At 36.9% G+C, this 17,758-nt stretch overlaps 1 protein-coding gene across 1 annotated transcript; it reads right to left on the minus strand.

The window, feature by feature from the left end:
- Positions 1 to 688: 688 nt before the first annotated feature.
- Positions 689 to 15,809, minus strand: LOC112523494 (alpha-glucan water dikinase 1, chloroplastic-like). The gene is made up of 32 exons (XM_025133116.1): positions 15,260 to 15,809; positions 14,352 to 14,396; positions 14,108 to 14,208; positions 13,922 to 13,997; positions 13,724 to 13,815; positions 13,494 to 13,647; positions 12,697 to 13,044; positions 12,506 to 12,613; positions 12,281 to 12,379; positions 12,031 to 12,168; positions 11,853 to 11,941; positions 10,664 to 10,798; positions 10,332 to 10,494; positions 9,974 to 10,063; positions 9,708 to 9,893; positions 9,560 to 9,622; positions 9,403 to 9,465; positions 9,235 to 9,294; positions 8,983 to 9,135; positions 8,664 to 8,747; positions 7,359 to 7,535; positions 7,156 to 7,262; positions 6,785 to 6,998; positions 6,567 to 6,670; positions 6,258 to 6,390; positions 5,496 to 5,621; positions 4,629 to 4,739; positions 3,827 to 3,925; positions 2,912 to 3,085; positions 2,403 to 2,495; positions 2,109 to 2,224; positions 689 to 1,119 (listed from the first exon to the last, which is right to left on the minus strand). Exons 1-32 carry the CDS (start codon positions 15,530 to 15,532, stop codon positions 915 to 917), a joined length of 4,179 nt encoding a protein of 1,392 aa, XP_024988884.1. The 5' UTR covers positions 15,533 to 15,809; the 3' UTR covers positions 689 to 914.
- Between the last annotated feature and the right edge of the window lie 1,949 nt (positions 15,810 to 17,758).

Raw genomic sequence — 17,758 nt, forward strand, 5'->3', positions numbered from 1 at the left:
AGAGAATTCTCCAAAAATAATTACTTAGAAAAAAGAAATGATTTTTTATTCTTCCTACCAATGGAATTCATGAAATTAAGTATTTAGGAGAGAGAAATAATATTTTATGAGTTGTATTGAATATTTTAATAATATAAATAACATGATAATCTTCAAAATGGAGAAGCAATTGGAGGTGAAACTAAAATTTTCCTAAAATTTTTGACCGTTAGTTATCCATTTTGTAAAATTTGTTTGAAATGCTCTCATAAGTTACGACCAAATAACCATTGTACCTCTTGTCTTTAGAGTATCTCCAACACGTTCTCCAAAATGGAGAAGTAAAAAGTCAAAAAAATCTCCAATTTTTTTAATCTTCATCTCCAATATTAGAATATCAAATACAACTCATAAAATATTCTCTCTCTTCTAAACATTTAATTTTAAGCAACCCCATAAGTAATCATTTTTGAAAAAATCTCCAAATTTAAAAAATTTAATCCTCTCGCTCATACTTTCTTATTTTATGCCGCTTGACTTGAGTCAGATGATCATCGTAACTCTCCGGTCTTCTCTGAGAAACAGAAAACATAAACTCATATACTTGTTATCTCAGCCACCTTGCATCAAGCCGCAACTAAAAATGCACAAAAAGCCCGATCAAGCTAAGTCTTTTTTCAAAAGCCCAGAAAACGTGGTCTGAAAAAGCTTAAGCGAGCTAATCTTCAGACCCAAAATCCGGGTCCTTTCATAATTCATATTGCTTACTAAAAACGGGCTTGAAAGACCCAGGCCCATAAGCAAAGCATTCTAGGCAGCCCCCACAAGTGGACGTATATAATATTATATCAAGTTCTTGTTACAACAAATTTAATCATAGAAATAAATTGTATGCTATAAAGACTCCACATGCCTCCTCGATGATTACACGAAGATCACATCTGTGGTCTCGTTTGGACGACATAGATTTTTCCATCCCTTACAACACCTTCAATGTCTTGAGGAGTTCCATATAACTTTTCGATAGAATCTCCTGCACGGGCAATGCTCGAGAGGATCGACTTCTGGAAGTTAACATCAACGAGCAACGGGTCGGACGTATAATCAAGAACCACCTTCTCTTCTTCATCCATAGGCACACTGCAAATTAAAATAGGGGTCCATTGGCATTACAAGATTTTTGAGTTGTCTTCTTTTTTGGGTAACCATGGGTTTTGAGACCCGACACTTCGAGATAATAGTTAGGAAAATCTTCTATGGCTGTGAGGAGACTCGAACTTGCAACCTAAGGGAAGGACTGATTGAACTGGCCTCAGGGAGTTGTCAATTTATACCATATCTTACAAGCAGGGGCAGACCTATGTGCGTACGAGCAGAGGAAGACCTATTGTATGTACAAGCGGACCCGCTCAACTTATTTTCGGAAGAATTTTTTTAAGGCATGAAAGATGCACCGGTTAAATTTTGAGGGGTGCTTCGGGTACTAGAAAATATAACAAATATCAACCAAAAAATCGAAAAAGGTACCTCGAAATGAACCAAAAAATTGAAAGTCTCTAGAAATCACCAAGAAACTTAAAAATCTCTCAAAATCAACCAAAAAACATTAAAATCTCCCTTGAAACGGTGGAATGCGGCTAAAAATACATCAAACGACTTTACGGGCCTTTGATGTAACTTAAAGGTGCAATACACCCGCTCAATAAAAACCCGAGTCTACCACTACTTACAAGGCATTTTGATCAGGTGTAAGCGACGGCTAGTACAACATGTAAAAAGCTGGATTTTAATGTTAGTGGAAAATGTGTGTATACGTGTGTGTCTGTGTATATATATATATATAGAGAGAGAGAGTCAGACTGAACCTTAACCAAATAAGAGGTTAACAAAAACTAATCACATGTAATTTTACACTAAAATACATGTGATTCATACGACTTTAGCCGCGAGCTGATGTAGCCGGCCACGTCGTCCGCATACCCTTGCGGTGACCATTAGTGTAAAATCAAATGTGATTTAGCACATGATTTGGCTGTTTTCGTATTCTCATATTTGGTTAATGTTCTCGTTTGAACCCCTTCTCTCTCTATATATCTACACTGATAGAAGAAAATTTCATATTAGTTTACCTATCATAAAGTCCTGCACCAGCATAGCCTTCTAAATCTTCACCATTGGAGTCGGAACGGAAGATAATGGATCTCCTTATGAAAAGGCCAATGGGTTTGCTAGGGTAACCAAGAACCTGAAAATTTTCGCATGGTTCAGGTGAAACAAAGATCTTTGCAAATATGAGAATATTAGAAATTTAGAATGTAGCTTTGTATGGTTATTTCAGAAACAACAAACACATAAACCAACAGTTATGACGATGAACTTGTGTATCGTAACAATAAATAGATTAAATACATCGAACTGCATACCTTTGGGGAGTCTAGATTGTCTTTCTTGGAAATAAAGCTCAAAGCACGACCTGGATATGCTCCTACCAAAGTCTCTCCAAGGCCCTTTACCAGCTGCAGCAAGGGAGCAGTTATAGAGCGACACAAATATATTTTATATATGGCATCTCATCCAATTGGAAAAAATAATATACGAGTATACATATATATTGGGTAAGGGGAAAACCGCAAAAAGTGAAAAACTAAAGTACACCCTAATAACCCTTCATAATCATGTGCATACAAGTAATTTATAAGTAAACTTTCCTGTATTCACATGTGCATAAAGACAGGAAACATCTTTAATTGCTTGTATACCGTACAAATGAACGATTATTAGGGTGTTCCTTATTTTTTCATTTTTCGGGTATACCTCTGAACCTCCCCCCCCCCCTCTCTCTCTCTCTCTCTATATATATATATATATATATATATAAAGAGAGAGAGCAAACTGCATGTATGAATTCAGCAAAGAAGTAAAATTGAATAACCTCCGCATATATCTCTGTGGAGTCTCCTGATGATGGATTCGTGGTATGAATAACAAATGCATAATCGGCACTTATTATTTCCTGGACAAGGACAGCCATGCATAGGAAGTCATGGTCTAGTTTAACTTTTTTTGTGCTGAAGTATGCTCTCTCGTTCCATTTTGATGCCCAAACCTGGAAAAAGAAAAGGAAACACATTCATTCTCTTTTTTGGGTGACTCTGAATATCTGGACCAACTTTTGCCACACACCGACTAGTTCCTGGGCGACCATGAATGGTCGAGAGTCATCCCCGGAATGTAGCCCATTAGTTAAAAACATTCTTTCGGAAAAATTAAAAAGGCACGACTTGTGCAGGGTCTAACAACCACAATCCCCTAAATAACCTCAAGAAATGGAGAGGGTTTCACCATATCTTTCCTTTGTGAGCCTAAGTTCCTTCTTATTTCTTCATGCAAGACCAGCAAAGTGATTTTGGCATCTCTTATGCAATCCGTTAAAGGTAAATTTCCTTTCTGGAAACAAATCAGTGAAAAAATATCTATGACCAATTATTTTTACAATAGGACTTACAGCTTATACGGCCAACTATACATGACTGTTTGGTAGTGGCTTAACAATATAGGAAGTGACTTATTCAGTAAGCTTCTAGGGGAGAGCTTTACGTAGAAAGCCAAGTTTTTTCGAAACCTGCCCCTCTCAATTAAGAAACATGCTCTTCCATCTATGCAAAAACCCTTTCAAACAAAAACTTTCCCGATTTATACGCATAGATTAATCCACGCAGACAATATTATCCGTATAGGACTTGACAAAAAACCAACCAAACATCCCCTTAGTTGGTATAGGAAAAGTCTTGTGCTATCCACAAGTAGAGAACATGCTAAATTTTCCAGTGAGGGAAGTGTTTCTAACCTTCTTTATAGCCATCCATGCTTGTTCCCATCTTTGTTCACCTTCGTCACCAGGCCATGGCATGCCAGAGCTTTGCATTGTGCTTTTCAGTTCTTGTACCTGAAGCAACACTTGCCGTTGTCATTTTTTTACAATTTGAATCCGTGATTGAATAACTAGTCATTTATATTCATTAGGATAACCAATCACACACACAGTAATAACTGTAGGAAAGGATTAGTCGAAGACACAATATTTACATGGTTCAACTATTTTGCCCATATATATGGTTGATAGGACTTCTATTATATATAATTTGTGAATTCAATGGTACATGAAATAAAATGCAGTGTGGTTCCTTTTATAGTAGGAATCCTAACAGAAATAGGTAAGACAGGAAATCTGTCCTAACTCACGCTCCATATCTAACAATATGGTGATTAATTGATTTATTCACTTGTGCATTCGCTCTTTCATACCTTCAAATGATGTTGGTTCCTAGCCTATATAAAGAAGTGATATGTAAAATGGCCTGAAGGCTGATATAAAACTTGTCAGGCTCTTGAAGATATTAATTCAAAGATTAGCAGTGGATCTAGCAGAATGATCGATATGCTGCCAACTGGGAGAAATGCTAAATCTGAACCCCCACAGACAGTTGGTTTTGCGTCTGCTACCCCTGAATGTACAATCTCACAAGATATACTTATGAGCGAATTCCCCCATCTATTGTCTTCTTCCAATCTGCCTTAACAATCAAAACATTTCCAATTTATATAACATGAACAAACATCCCTGTTACTCAAAGAACAAGAAATATTACCAGCTGGGGTGGTGCAGCAAGATCTAAAACCGTCTTGCGGATCTCCCCAAGGACGTCAGATCCTCCGTCTCCTAGTTGTTTGTTCAGAATTTCCAGTTTTTCTGACACTCCCTGCTTAATCATAGTAATGTTACAAAATCTTTTGACATTTAAAAGTAACATACAAATGGAAGCTAAATCACAATAATTAAAAAAGAAAATGGAACGCAACAGAAAGGAAAGAAGAAAAGGATGAAACATATAAGTTGAGACAAAGTAATGGAAGTCTGGTAAAAAGGAATTCAACCGAGGCTTTTCATAGTTCTAGGGCAGTAGCCAAAGAGAAGCTACCAAGTGTCAAACTTTTAGGTGTTCAGGGCAACCAGCATCAAGGGAGACTTCATAGTTCAAAAATGAAATTCTGTTTCTCGCAAAAGCCAGCGTGACATCTTGAAATAATTTTTTTTTAATTTACAGACTGAGACCCAAGAATAACATAGGTGCAAGTAACGCCATTTGCCACACCGTACTCTCTGATCAGCAAAATAGAAAATCTACACGATAAAATTTCTTGTGTTCCAGAAAACAGTCCCTTTTCGTGTACAATGGCACAGTGTAAAAAAGTTTACCCTCAGAGACAGCACCACTAATCTTTACGAAATTCCACAGTGGATTTTAATCATGGAATGAATGAAATATTATCCCACAAATTTAAGTCCTCCATTCGTCCCTAGATTGAGTTCAAAATTAGAAAGTGAACACTTGTTTCAGGAAGGGAGCTTTTTGGGGTCAGAAACAGATTTTCTACTCCTTGGGAACGAGGAAACGTCTGCATACATCATGTGCTTCAAGTTCTAAACGATATAGAAGTATACATATATAGATTACCTGATTTAACTCATCAGAAAGAACTTTCTCGAAAACTCCAAATGGTATTGCGACTGAGGTAGGAATGCCAACCCAAGATGGGACTTTCCCTTTAAGGTATGCAATATTACGAGATTTAGCTCCAACCTTATCAATGTCGTACAAGTGAGTTAGAAAAGTCATCACCGATGTAATTAGAGATTGCACATATTGAGACGATACTAGGTACATATACATGTTGGGTTCCGGTGGGAATGGAAGTTATGGTGAGAAGGGATCACCACCCTTGGATCAATCTTAATTGAAGATCAACACGGATTGTGTGCATCAACATGCACCGGATCAATTCCCATGAGAAGCGCAATTCAAGGGGTGGGGGTGACATTAAAATTTAAAAGTGACCAAGGGTCTAGATCCCTCTTATGCTTCTCACCTTAACTTTTATTCTCACGTAATCTTTCGTCTATACACGTATATATAAAGAGAGAGGGAGGTTAACAAAATAAGAGAACATGAAAACAGCCAAATCACGTGTAAATCACATGTGATTTTGCGTTAAAGGTCAACATAAAGGGTGTGCGAGCGAGGTGGTCCGCGACTTTAGGTCGCACCTAAATTCGTGTGAATCGCATGTGATTTTACACGCAATGTTAGTGTAAAATCACATGCGATTCGATCATTTTCTTATTCTCTTATTTGGTTATTGTCCTATATGAACCTGATTCTCTCTATATATATAGTATTAAGTACATGATAATGTAACTACGAAATTGCAAGCCTAACCATCTCACTAGTGAACTCCTCTGATGATATGGCATATCTACCATTAAACTCCTTTTTGACCAACTTTATAGTTGGTGTTGCACCCACTTCTTCCAAGTTGCTTGATCGTGCTAGATTTTCCTCTTTCACCTCACTAAAACCATATACACACAACACAAAAGAGTGACTTCTCCAAGTTTTCAATCATGCATTCATTTTATTGAAAAATGTACAATTAAGACTATGGAGGGTGAGATAGTCAGATACCCAAAAGAGAAATGGAACTTTTACCTTACTCCATAGAACTTGAAAATAAACAAAGATTCCTACCTATAAGTAATATCTGCTGAAGTAGGCTTGAGGTTCAACAATTTCCCTTCTTTTGCTCGAAGATCATCCAAAATGTCGGGATCAAAACATGTTGCAAAGCAAACCTGCCAAGGACAATGTGATGATCTTTTAAAGGCATACCTTGAAGGTAAAGTGTGAATCATTATGAAATCTCTTATGATAGTATGTTGAATGATGTTCCAAAATTAGACAGATACCTTGCTGTTTCTTGCTCGAACAGAAACATGAGATAGGACATCTGGCATGTCAGGTGTCAGTACAGCAACTGCACCATCAGGAATTTCCTCCTCTCCACTCACAGTCTTTGCCACTAAAATAGTTGGCAATTCATAAGATTCGTTTTGAACAGAAAGTAACTGATCAATCACCACAACATATCCAACCGCTTCGACTGGGCTGATGACCTGCCAGCTGTTCACAGAAGGTGATGTTGCATAAGGAAGTTGTTTACAGTTGAATGATTCAATCATGAAGTTTTGAGTATTTCAAAATCTAACATTAATATGGAGAAGTTAGTTCAAAAATATGACTGCCAACTTGACTTAAACCAAATGGCAATAAGACCAACCTGCCCAAATTTGCCACACTGCGGAGGATAGGGTCAAGTCGGTTAACCAGTGATGATAAAGAAGCAGCTGATCCAGAACGAATCATTTCCTCAGTGAAGATGCTTACCTGCATGAATTTTAAGATTCGACGAAAATAGTTACGTCAAATCCCGAAAGAAGGTAGATATATATGTGGTACTATGGTTATTTCACAGCATCATACCGCCCATTCGTCCAATCCAAGCAGTGCTCCAAGGTACTCAGCAGAGGGTTGCAACAGTTGATGGTACAACTCTCCCTTGCTGGCAAGTGCAAGTCGAGTTCTATCAAGGACTGACTTTGCAAATAATGCCCAATCATTGTCCTTGTTCTTCAACATGGTTAATGCCTGATTCCATCCCTTCAGAACAAACAGACACAACAGATCTTACTCAATTAGTATATTAATTACTGAACCAACAATCAGTAGAAACAACACTAGTTATAACTAGAATATTTTTAGGATTACTGATAATGAATGTCATCTTCTCAGGTGTGTAGAATATAGTTTCCCGGAAATACTATTTGTTTAGTGGAGTTGCACAAAATATATTTTCCCAGACATATATAAGTAAATTGTGCTCCTTATGTAAGCCATATCTTTGGTTATATTATTGAGTTAATTGCTGTAAGTCATATCTTTGGTTATATTCTTTGGTTTATTGTTCTTTAACTATGAACGCAGATAGAAGTAGCAGGTAAAGAGTGGTGGGCCCTTGTTTTTTAACCTGGATATGCAATGTGCTACCATTACCAAAAAATTGAGTATACGCTACCGTTACAGTTTCTTTTTTTCTTTTTGAATTTCTATACTACAAAAAGAATTGAGGTTATGCACATGCATACCCTTCTATGGGTGTAGGTCCGGCATCGCAGAAAAACTATTGATTGTTTATGCATCTATTAGTCAATACACATTGATGGTATTATAGGCAGAAGGGAGATTTACTAACACAAGCCTATAATGTAAGCTAACTGCTTATATCTAACATAGGCGTAACTAACCTAATTAACTCTCAACTAACTAACATACAAGGAGTTAAGGTATTCTGCCACAGTGCCACTGCATTCTCTAACCCATTCTCTGCTTCTTGAAATACATTTATTATGCTCTTGGGCTCATTGACACCTGAACCATCTTCAGTACTAACTTATTCTTTGCCCAATTTTGGCCTACCCACTTTTTTTCTGAAAATCACACCATATTGACACCAAACCCAAGGGTCCAAGATGGATATAAACCAAACAATCTAAAAAATGTCCAAGATTTCTCCACCACTTGGTTCTCCATTGGTTAGGTATCATCCTTTCTAATCCTATAACCACTCTTACCGAACACTCGTAACAATAAAACAACCAATCCAAGTATTTGTATTATTTATGACGTCTTAAAACTCAAATGAGATACTGGTAAGCAGAAAATGTGTAGCATACTCCTTTAATATAAAGGATGAAAGATGAGCACAATTAGACAGGTTAGTGATATTACCTTCCAGCAATAGATCAGATCTTCATTGTTGTCTGATGAAAGTATGAGGTTCTCAAGAAGAAGAGTGATGAAATACATAATTTTCTGTGAAGTAATGAAAATTGTCAAGCTTGAGATATGCAAAGCAAACTTAACAAATAATAATGAACTTTTTGGTTAACTACAAACCCAGAAGATATGTGACGAAGATCTTGGTTCCTACTGAACAATAAGTACATTTATGTGATCTTACCAGTGTGTCAAGTGAGACAAGTGAAGAGAGAACAAGCAATGCATAAAATTTTGAACCAGATTAAGATCTGCTGAAAAGACAATGTACCTCTGGCTTAGCATTCTTCAGCTCCTCGTAGCTCCTTTCAATGGCTGTCCTTACAGTAGAATCCAGGGCAATGTCCAAAAAGAGAAGATCCTTAAGACGGTCAGTTGATTTAGAAAGTAATGGCTTAAGTTCCTCACGTGCCTCTAGCAGTCCCTTGATAAAAAATTATTTATGTTGTTTAGAGAAAACTAAAGAAGATGACGTTAATGTGCAAAGAGTAGTATTGACACTTGCAAGGAAATTTTCGAGTACCTCAAGAAGGGGTTCCACATTCTTATCTTCAACATGCTCTAGGACAAATTGAAGCAATTCCTGTTTGACCCTTTGTGAGTTAAAGAGAGACTTTGGAGTTCAAGAAAATAACCCCAGAATATTTGACATCATTAAAGATGAGAGTGGAGGCATCCCAAGAAAAATTACCGGGAAACCAGATGGCAAGCCAGAAATAGGATTTATTTTCACCCCAACCATGAAGCCTTGTCCCTAAGAATCATAAATGATAAAGTCCCCCTACATCAGTTGATTTACAGAACAAACGCCATTGTGTTAAGAAACAAGACCTAGATGCTGACACTACCTCTGATTTATATCCCATGCAGTTCGAAATTGCAGACTCGAGATCGGCACCTGAATGAACTGCCTGCACAAATATGACAGTGGGCAGAGGTCATAAGTGTCTGCAAAAGATAGGACATGATTAAAAATAGATCAAAAATAAATTCAACCTTTAACGTTCTCATGTAGCTTCCAAGATCACGCAAAAGACCCTCCTTTTGGTCTCTCGTGAAGTTTGGCTCATTGCGAATGGCCCGATCATAACTTAAAAGTCGTTCTTTTGTTATTCCATTCGTGGTTAGGGTGTTCCAGTATTCACTGATGTCCAAGTCACTTTTGATATAATTAATTAGTGCCTGAAAACGGGTAAGTAATAGGTTATCCTTCCTGGCACATTGTAAGTTCAAAGAAAAAATCAGCTTGGCATGCTCAATACCTGACAGATTACTACATCATCAGGGCTTGTGTTGTTATGCAACTTCTGATGCCATTCCTCCATCATTCCTCCCTTGCATTTATTATTTTTCTACAGTTCGCCGAAATAACTGAATATTAGCTTTATGCAAAATAAATAAGGAAAACGACTTTAAGATTTTTTTTTTTTTGGAAGGGTGTCCCGGCTCTGCTTGGACTAATCCCAACAAATTGTGACCGCAAGAAATCAACTCCGATAAACTTAGTGGCCACAATCGTTGTATACGTTTGGATTCGAACCCTTGGCAGATGGGATATTCCACCACATCCCCCAGTGTCTTGACCACTACGCCACAACCCTTGTGGTTATATATATATACCTGGATAACTAGGATTTCATCCCGGATGCGCTGCCCAACATCCCCTTCACCTCCACGTCCGACAGTTGACATGATCATGCGCAGAAGTTCACTATATTGTGGATAAGTTCTATAAACATTCTGAAGCAAGTCTATCAGCCTGTCCTGAGCTTGGCTTATCTCACTGTACCAAATGCCAAAATTAGGATGAACCTTGACCATGCAGCACATAGAAGTGTAACTTTAGCAACTTGGGTGCTTGTGAATAAGGTGCACTTTTGAGATTCCACCAAATTATAGCCCACAAGAGATGAGTAAATAATTTCTGAAAGAAGTTCAAGTATGAGGTTTACCGTGGCTTTACATTGTAGTTTTTATTCCAAGTTAGCTGCCTTGTGGCCATAAACCGCATCCACACAAGAATTCCTGCGAGACCTAAATCATCAGCATCCATGGCTTCTTCCACCAAATCTGCTGCAATATTAAATCTGAGAGGTGCAGGAAGAACACATGACCAGTTGTTAGCGACTAAGATGACATGTGAACGACTGATTATTTCAGGAAAAGACAGTTACATCATTGACTGCACTACATAGTCACGTCAGCAAGCAACTAGATATATATGTGCTAACATGATCCAGAACTTTATTGTCCTTATAAGCCCTTCATTTCTAACCCAGCAATTTGCACAATATTCAAGCTGTAGATGTAGAAAATCTAAGAGAGCAATTCCCCTAATGTTGACTTATGAGCATTCTGCATACCGTCTAAGAATAACTTCCTACAAACATTTTAGATGAAGATGTACAAATTCCCATGAAGTAACTCCATAAATGATAGTAATATCAAAAGCAAGGCAAGTGCCCTGCAAGCATTTTACTAGATTCTATCTTCTTGGTATGAGTTTTAGAGAAAAGTATTACAATTACAGAGAACTCTACTATTTATAGAGCCTACAAAAGAAGTAAACATGTACAATCCCTATAATTAGGGCCTAATCAGAAAACTATATACTAAAAACAAAAGATTGCATAAACTATTATAAACAAGTAAATTAATGATTTAATTGAGAATCCTTTGATTGAGGATCGATATCTTTAACACTAGGGACGTTACAAGCTTCCAAACAAAGTTAAAATGCAAATAGGATATACAGGAAATTCTTTTGGCTATCGCCTCATGAGAGGCAGTTTTGTGTGTTTCAAGCTGATAAAAAAATAGTCTATATGAATTTGTAGATGAGAACAGATAAACCCTTATACATCACTACAGTAAAGCAGGGCAAGGTACATCATAAAGATACCTCAGTTGGCAAGTGGTACTATCAGTAATAAACGAAATACGAGATTCCTCATTAAATGAAAGAAAACATCACAAATATGTGGAATATGCTAAGATGATTAAATCTTGTGGAAGACATTGGGTATGTTTAGTCTGGTTATCAGAAACGTATGCAATATGCTCAGATGGTAATCAACAGGAATATCATGAGGCAAAATCTCCTCTTGTACATGTAAACATTGGAAATTTTAAGGGCAAAACCTGTGCATAAAGGACTTTTCTGCCTCACTCTCCAATGATGCTATTTTGTCTAACAAGGTCTTGGCAGTCCCCTTGCCATCACCAGCATCCTTCATGAGGATAAAGGAAAATAATAATAAAAATTGGGAAACAAATGAAGTGTAGTAATTACTTACTTTAAGATAAGTTAGAGAGCAACCTTTATTGGCTTCTTCGGTCCACCAAACTCCACATAAAAATCTGAATCATTATTCTTCACCCAATTTTCACCACGAAGAAGAACGAATGGCATCCCCACAAAAATGCCTTCGTGGATTTCTAATTCTAACGTCTGTATCTGCTATATATAAGATTGCAAATAGTAATCAAAATGATAATAATAAAGTAGACCATGCATTTCAGCTCAATGTAATCTAGAAAAGAATCAGACCAATTTTCTCTTGGCAAACCTTGTTACTAGAACCGTCAATAGAGATTGTAGAAAACTTTGTTTCAGCAGCCTTATCTAAAGAAGTGGAACCTGCGGGTAACAGATTTGCAGGTGGTGCCTGCAATATGTATGTGATAATTTATTATAAGCTCTTGAGAAGGTGGTAGATGTGCTCAAATAAAGAAATCGTATCACAGTTTATCTGCTTGCGGTAACATTAATCACAAAGAATTTAGGGACTTGCCAGCCACTCCCCAGCTCTCTCTGACAATGCCCAGTGAAGAGTTAATGGCTCCTCCTGGTCTGTTGCCAAATGAACTCTAGTCTTACCAGAAGCCTCCGTTACAAGTACCTTGAAAAAATAGTAACTCTTGAGAATATAGAAATGCAATTCCTTTCCTGCATGGTTTCACCAAAGAAACAAAATTATCTTACCAAAAGCTCTTTATCAGCAAGTCTGTACATTTTTTTGTTCAGAATATTAGCGCCGTTTTGTTCTTCTATGGATTTAGAGAAAAGCTGCAGTGCGGATAAACTTTTTGGTTTTGTGGAGACTTTTTCTTCCACAGATTTCACAGTAACTGGGATAGGTTTGTTGAGAAGTTGCATTAAATCCCTCTTTTTCCGGTTAATTCTTTCAGGAGTGAAGTAAGTTTTCTTCCCTGGCTGCTTTTGAACCTTTTTCTGTGTCTCTCCTTTGGTCATTTTCTTCCGGATGTCATCAAGAGAACTACCCTTTTCCAGTTCCCTTTGCAATTCCTTTCTTGCTTCTTCAAATTCTTTCTGTTGCAATGGCATTAAGTCACTTAAAAGTACAAAACGAAGAAAACAAAAAGTAGGATGTAGTGAATAGCAAGAGTGTTGACCCTCTCCAGCTTACTTATCATCAAGATGGCCAAGCCAGCATTGATGACATGTTTAGTTTTTAATCGAAGTCGCACTAAATTCCAGAAAGTACAAGGACAATAATAGTGGAAGTGTAAAGTGAAATTTCAAAGAAAAATGCTAATTATGAAATTGTCAAAATAGCACTGCAAGTTTATAAAGGCCACCATTGGATATCTATTTGTCTCCCAGAATATTGTCTGTTTGTATATAGATTGTAAATTGCATTCTATCATGTTTCCCAACTAGCATTACTTTCGAACTTGTTCAAAAGCAAAACTTTTCACAAGAAGTTAGACTGCTCCAGATAATATTAGGAGATTTGTATAGTGTCATAAATAACTAGCCTTTTCCTCTTCGGGGGTATACGTTTGTTTCCCTTTTCTCTCCCATCTCAAATAAGCTTGAATCTGTACAAGATCTTCAGGAACTCCAACATTTGAAACTTGCTTCTCTCCAATAGGCAACTTAACATGGAAGTTTTGACCATTATTTTTGTACCTGCATAGGGTGGGGGTAAGGAAGAATGATGTAAACTTAAACAACACTGACACTGCCTCAAAATTATATTACTTACCATCTGTTCTGTCTTTCATCTACTATTAGAAAATCTATAGCTTGGATTGCAGGATCATCAATCTCTACTTTCAGGAAGGAATTGGAACCAGACTAGAAGAAAACAACAAATAGATGTTATTTTCTATAGCAACCTGAATGAGAGATCAATGAAATAGTCAAGGCTCCAGCAGTGAATTCATATTTAAAAGTAACCTACTTTCACAAAGGGGGTTCTAAGAGCATTGTTATCTACTTTGGTCCCTTCAGGACGAAGGCTGGGAAGTATCCACTTCCTGAGAAAACAACAGAAAAAAAAAAGAAAAAAAAAAGAACATTAAGGTAAGGTACAAACAAATCCTAAACCAAATAAAATCCAGAACGTAAAATCAGAAATACAACGTACTCTTGTCTATCCCGCATACCACCCCAATGCAGATATAGATGATCGGCGCTGTTAGTAATCTGAATCTCTACTAGTGCAATAGAAGAAATTTTAACGTCTACCTGTAAAATTAAAAAGTAATGCTTGTTTCAGTACATAGAATTCTAAAAAAGTTTTATCTATCAAGTCCTTGAGAATTCAACAAGTACACTGTCCAATCATTCAGGCAGCAGCATGTAATCGTCATATCTTAATCTGTAGATACCTGCATCTCAATATCTCCTTCCAGTATGAACCTCCCTCCCAGCTGCTACAAGAAAATAAGATTCTATCAAACCTTTGCATCTCAATTAGTATTTACATGAAGTCAGGTTAAGTATTTTTGATTAATAGTAGTTGTTATATAGTTTTAAGTCGACTATTTTGCTTGATGGGACAATATAGGCAGCTGAGATTTCAGGAATCTCAGAGGACAAACCCAACAAACATGATGCTCATTTGGACAAAGAAAATGATAAAATGGTACGTAGTCCTGCTGTGGCCTGTTTATAAAGATTGTTCTCCACTGCATTTTCTTCAGTTCTAAGTTTTAATGGAATGCAAAAAGCCTTGCTTGATAAGCTGGCGAACAAACTGGAATTCTTTCGTAGCCTAAGGGGATATAAAGAAAGAGCTAGCTTCTCTAGGTGTTTAAATCTTTAATATGATTAAACCCAAAAGTTATCATAGAATGGTCATAGATAAGCAAAACTCATCGAGCTTGGCAGTTTATCAGCAAGTGTTCATGAAAGCACATTTTTTCAGTTAGTGTAGGAACCTGTCCTGCTACACCTACAGCAGTACATTCCATTTTACCAAATTCAAGTTCAACTAGAAAAGATGTACATGTAGAATACTGTTGGTCTAGGCTAAACCATATAAACTACGATGCACATCTCTCTCTACACATACATTAAGGAATATAACCATGCAGTAGAAATTCGCACATAATTTTTATAAGGTGCGCTATAATTCCACTGTCGGTACCTATAACATGTCAGTGTGTAAATACCACCAAAATTCTTAAACTGTCTAATTAAATAATCGTAAATTCTTAAACTGTGTAATTAAGTAATCGTAAATTCTTAAACTAAAAGAATGTATATACATACATATATATATAGAACAGATTACCTCAGAAGCTGGATCAGTGGTTAAAACAGCTTGAGCAAAACCAGAAACCACAAGATTTCTCGGCAACCTCAATTTCCGCACAGTTAGTCTGTGACCAAGAAAATCGCTAGGTAATAAAGAGGGCGAGGACGACGACGAAGAAGAAAATTTCCGTATCTGAGAATTCGCTTGAGGTTGAAACAAGGTATTTCCACCAATGCCATTAGAATTTGTTTTTATTTGATGCTCCAAAACCGTCGGTCGAAGAAAACCGTGCCCTACCGAATTGCTCATATCCTTAACCAATTCAATGTCACTATCTAACAATTCGTCGTCACAGAACAATAATCAGTCTATACACATAACACACCTTTAAACATAAATAGAACAATAATCAGTCTATCCAGAAAACACACAGAACATTACTTATACATACTTATACATTGACGAATCATAGAAATAGAACTGACGTGAAAGCATGAAATCGTAAAAGATAAACGAAGAAATTGCATTTGATTTCTGATGAACTTCATTGAGATTATCAAATTAAGCAATGAAATACGTTTAAGATCAATATAACTTACGCTTTGATCAGGATTCTAGAGAGAAGCAAATCTCATGAAAACATCTGAATAGAGTGAGATATGGAGGTTGAAGAGAGTGGAGCAGAGTAGGATTGGTCGAATGCGGTTGGAAGAACCTTCCGGATTTGGGAAAAATTAAATGGACCGCGGGTGCACCAAATAATTTAATATTTTACGCTCGTACACCCTCGTGTTTAAATAGTTACAAAACAGCCCTTATAAAATTTAACAAATACCACCTTGCCTCAAATAGTTACACTCACACTCGGTTACGGTCCTTACGGATCCGGAACCTCCATTGACCCAGAGGCCTCACTGGCTCCCACTCAAATTCAATTTTTTAAGTAAGGGCCAGTTTTTATTTAGTGTTATTATATGCGATGGCTCACTCTACCAAGACTCAATCTCATACCTCCTACTTTTCAAAATTCTAATTTCTTTTTTCGTTCCAAATCCAAGAAGACTCTGAATATTCTGTTAATGAAGATATCATTAATATTTTTTTAAAAATAAAACTCGAGTTTATTGTTAAATATGTAAAGGTTAGTGTTACAGATTTTGAAATATATATTTATTTTTTAATTAAATTTTGTCATGAATATAATATCATCATATATCTATTCTAGTTTTACTAAAGAGGACCACCTTGGCAAAGTTACTGGCTCCGCCCCTGCCTCCAGCTATCAAGGGCATACATTGGCGCTTGGGTCAAGGTCGTGGGAACAATTCATTAGGGACATGGAATCTTTTTTACTTTGTTAGGGTTAAAGTGATAGGGGGTCAGAGTCAACAACTTTTATCAGCATGGGAAATTAGGTTATAGATGTCTAGACCAATGGTGGGCTCGTGTATCTGCTCAAGGCATCGACAACCCAAGAGGCAACAAGTTTTATTCACTTCAAACAATTAGTCTAGATATCTGTAGCCTAATTTTTCATGCTAATTGTTTCTTCTCTTCATCATTCCAATTTCCAAAATTCGTCGAGCCTCCGACATTCCATTTCTCAGTAGCAGTTATAAAAGACTCAAAAAAATCCCAATACCCGAGGTTCTTTATTCTTCCAAGGCCTATGCTGACACTTCCTTAAAAACTAAAAGAGCTTAGTGGTTCGTATATATCACTAAAGTTTAATCATTCCAACTCCAAGGGGAATAAGTGTAATTTAGTGGAATATAGGGGTATAATGTGTAACTCTACCGAAAGTCAAAAGGGTATTTGGGGTGACTTCTACAAGATAAAGGGCTATGTAATACGTGTTGATTACGATGTTGGATAACCGAGCTTTTTCACGTGGGAAATGCACAGAGATCGGGCCGGGTCGGGCCCATGCTTGACAGTTGCATTGATATTTTGAACCGGGCTTGGTGGTGAAGAAATGCCCTTATCGCTCGTCTCAAATAACTTGACTTCTTCGCCGCAAACAAATCCATCGATTTCTACTTTCAATTGTTTAAAAACAATGACACATTTAAAATAATTGTAACGATTTTTACAATCATTCGTCAATAATAGCAGTTATATTTGTCAGAGAAAATTATGGATCGATAATATAAAAACAAATATACAGGAAAGAAGTCCAACTTAAAATGATAGTTATTTTCTATTACTGAGAAAAGATATGCACGAAAAGCTTACGACAAACCGGACGTCATGGCAATGCCTATTGCGGTTTGGCCATTTGGCCCAAGGTTTTTATCTAAAGACTAGAGACTTAGGTGTCGTTTGGTTCGCGGAACTCGACAGATTTTGATGGAATTGGAATAACAAATTCCTTTGACTAAATTCCAATTCTTTTGTTTAGTAATTTGTTGAAATGAATTGAATCATTCATATTTCATTGAATTCCACAAATTAATAAATTCATCATTACGTGGTGTAATGGAAGGAATTGAATTTCATCACCACCCACCACTAGCTACCATCCTACCATTGTAG

This window comes from Cynara cardunculus, assembly GCF_001531365.2.
Source record: "Cynara cardunculus var. scolymus isolate 2C chromosome LG 12, CcrdV1, whole genome shotgun sequence".
NCBI lineage: Eukaryota > Viridiplantae > Streptophyta > Magnoliopsida > Asterales > Asteraceae > Cynara > Cynara cardunculus.

What these genes read in the sequence shown, in the direction of transcription:
- LOC112523494 (XM_025133116.1), bottom strand. Translation starts at nt 15,532, where the DNA reads ATGAGCAATTCGGTAGGGCACGGTTTTCTTCGACCGACGGTTTTGGAG. An exon ending in AAGGAGATATTGAGATGCAG is followed by an intron (nt 14,209 to 14,351) that starts GTATCTACAGAT and finishes TTAATTTTACAG; the next exon opens with GTAGACGTTAAAATTTCTTC. An exon ending in GCTTGCCATCTGGTTTCCCG is followed by an intron (nt 9,295 to 9,402) that starts GTAATTTTTCTT and finishes AGGGTCAAACAG; the next exon opens with GAATTGCTTCAATTTGTCCT.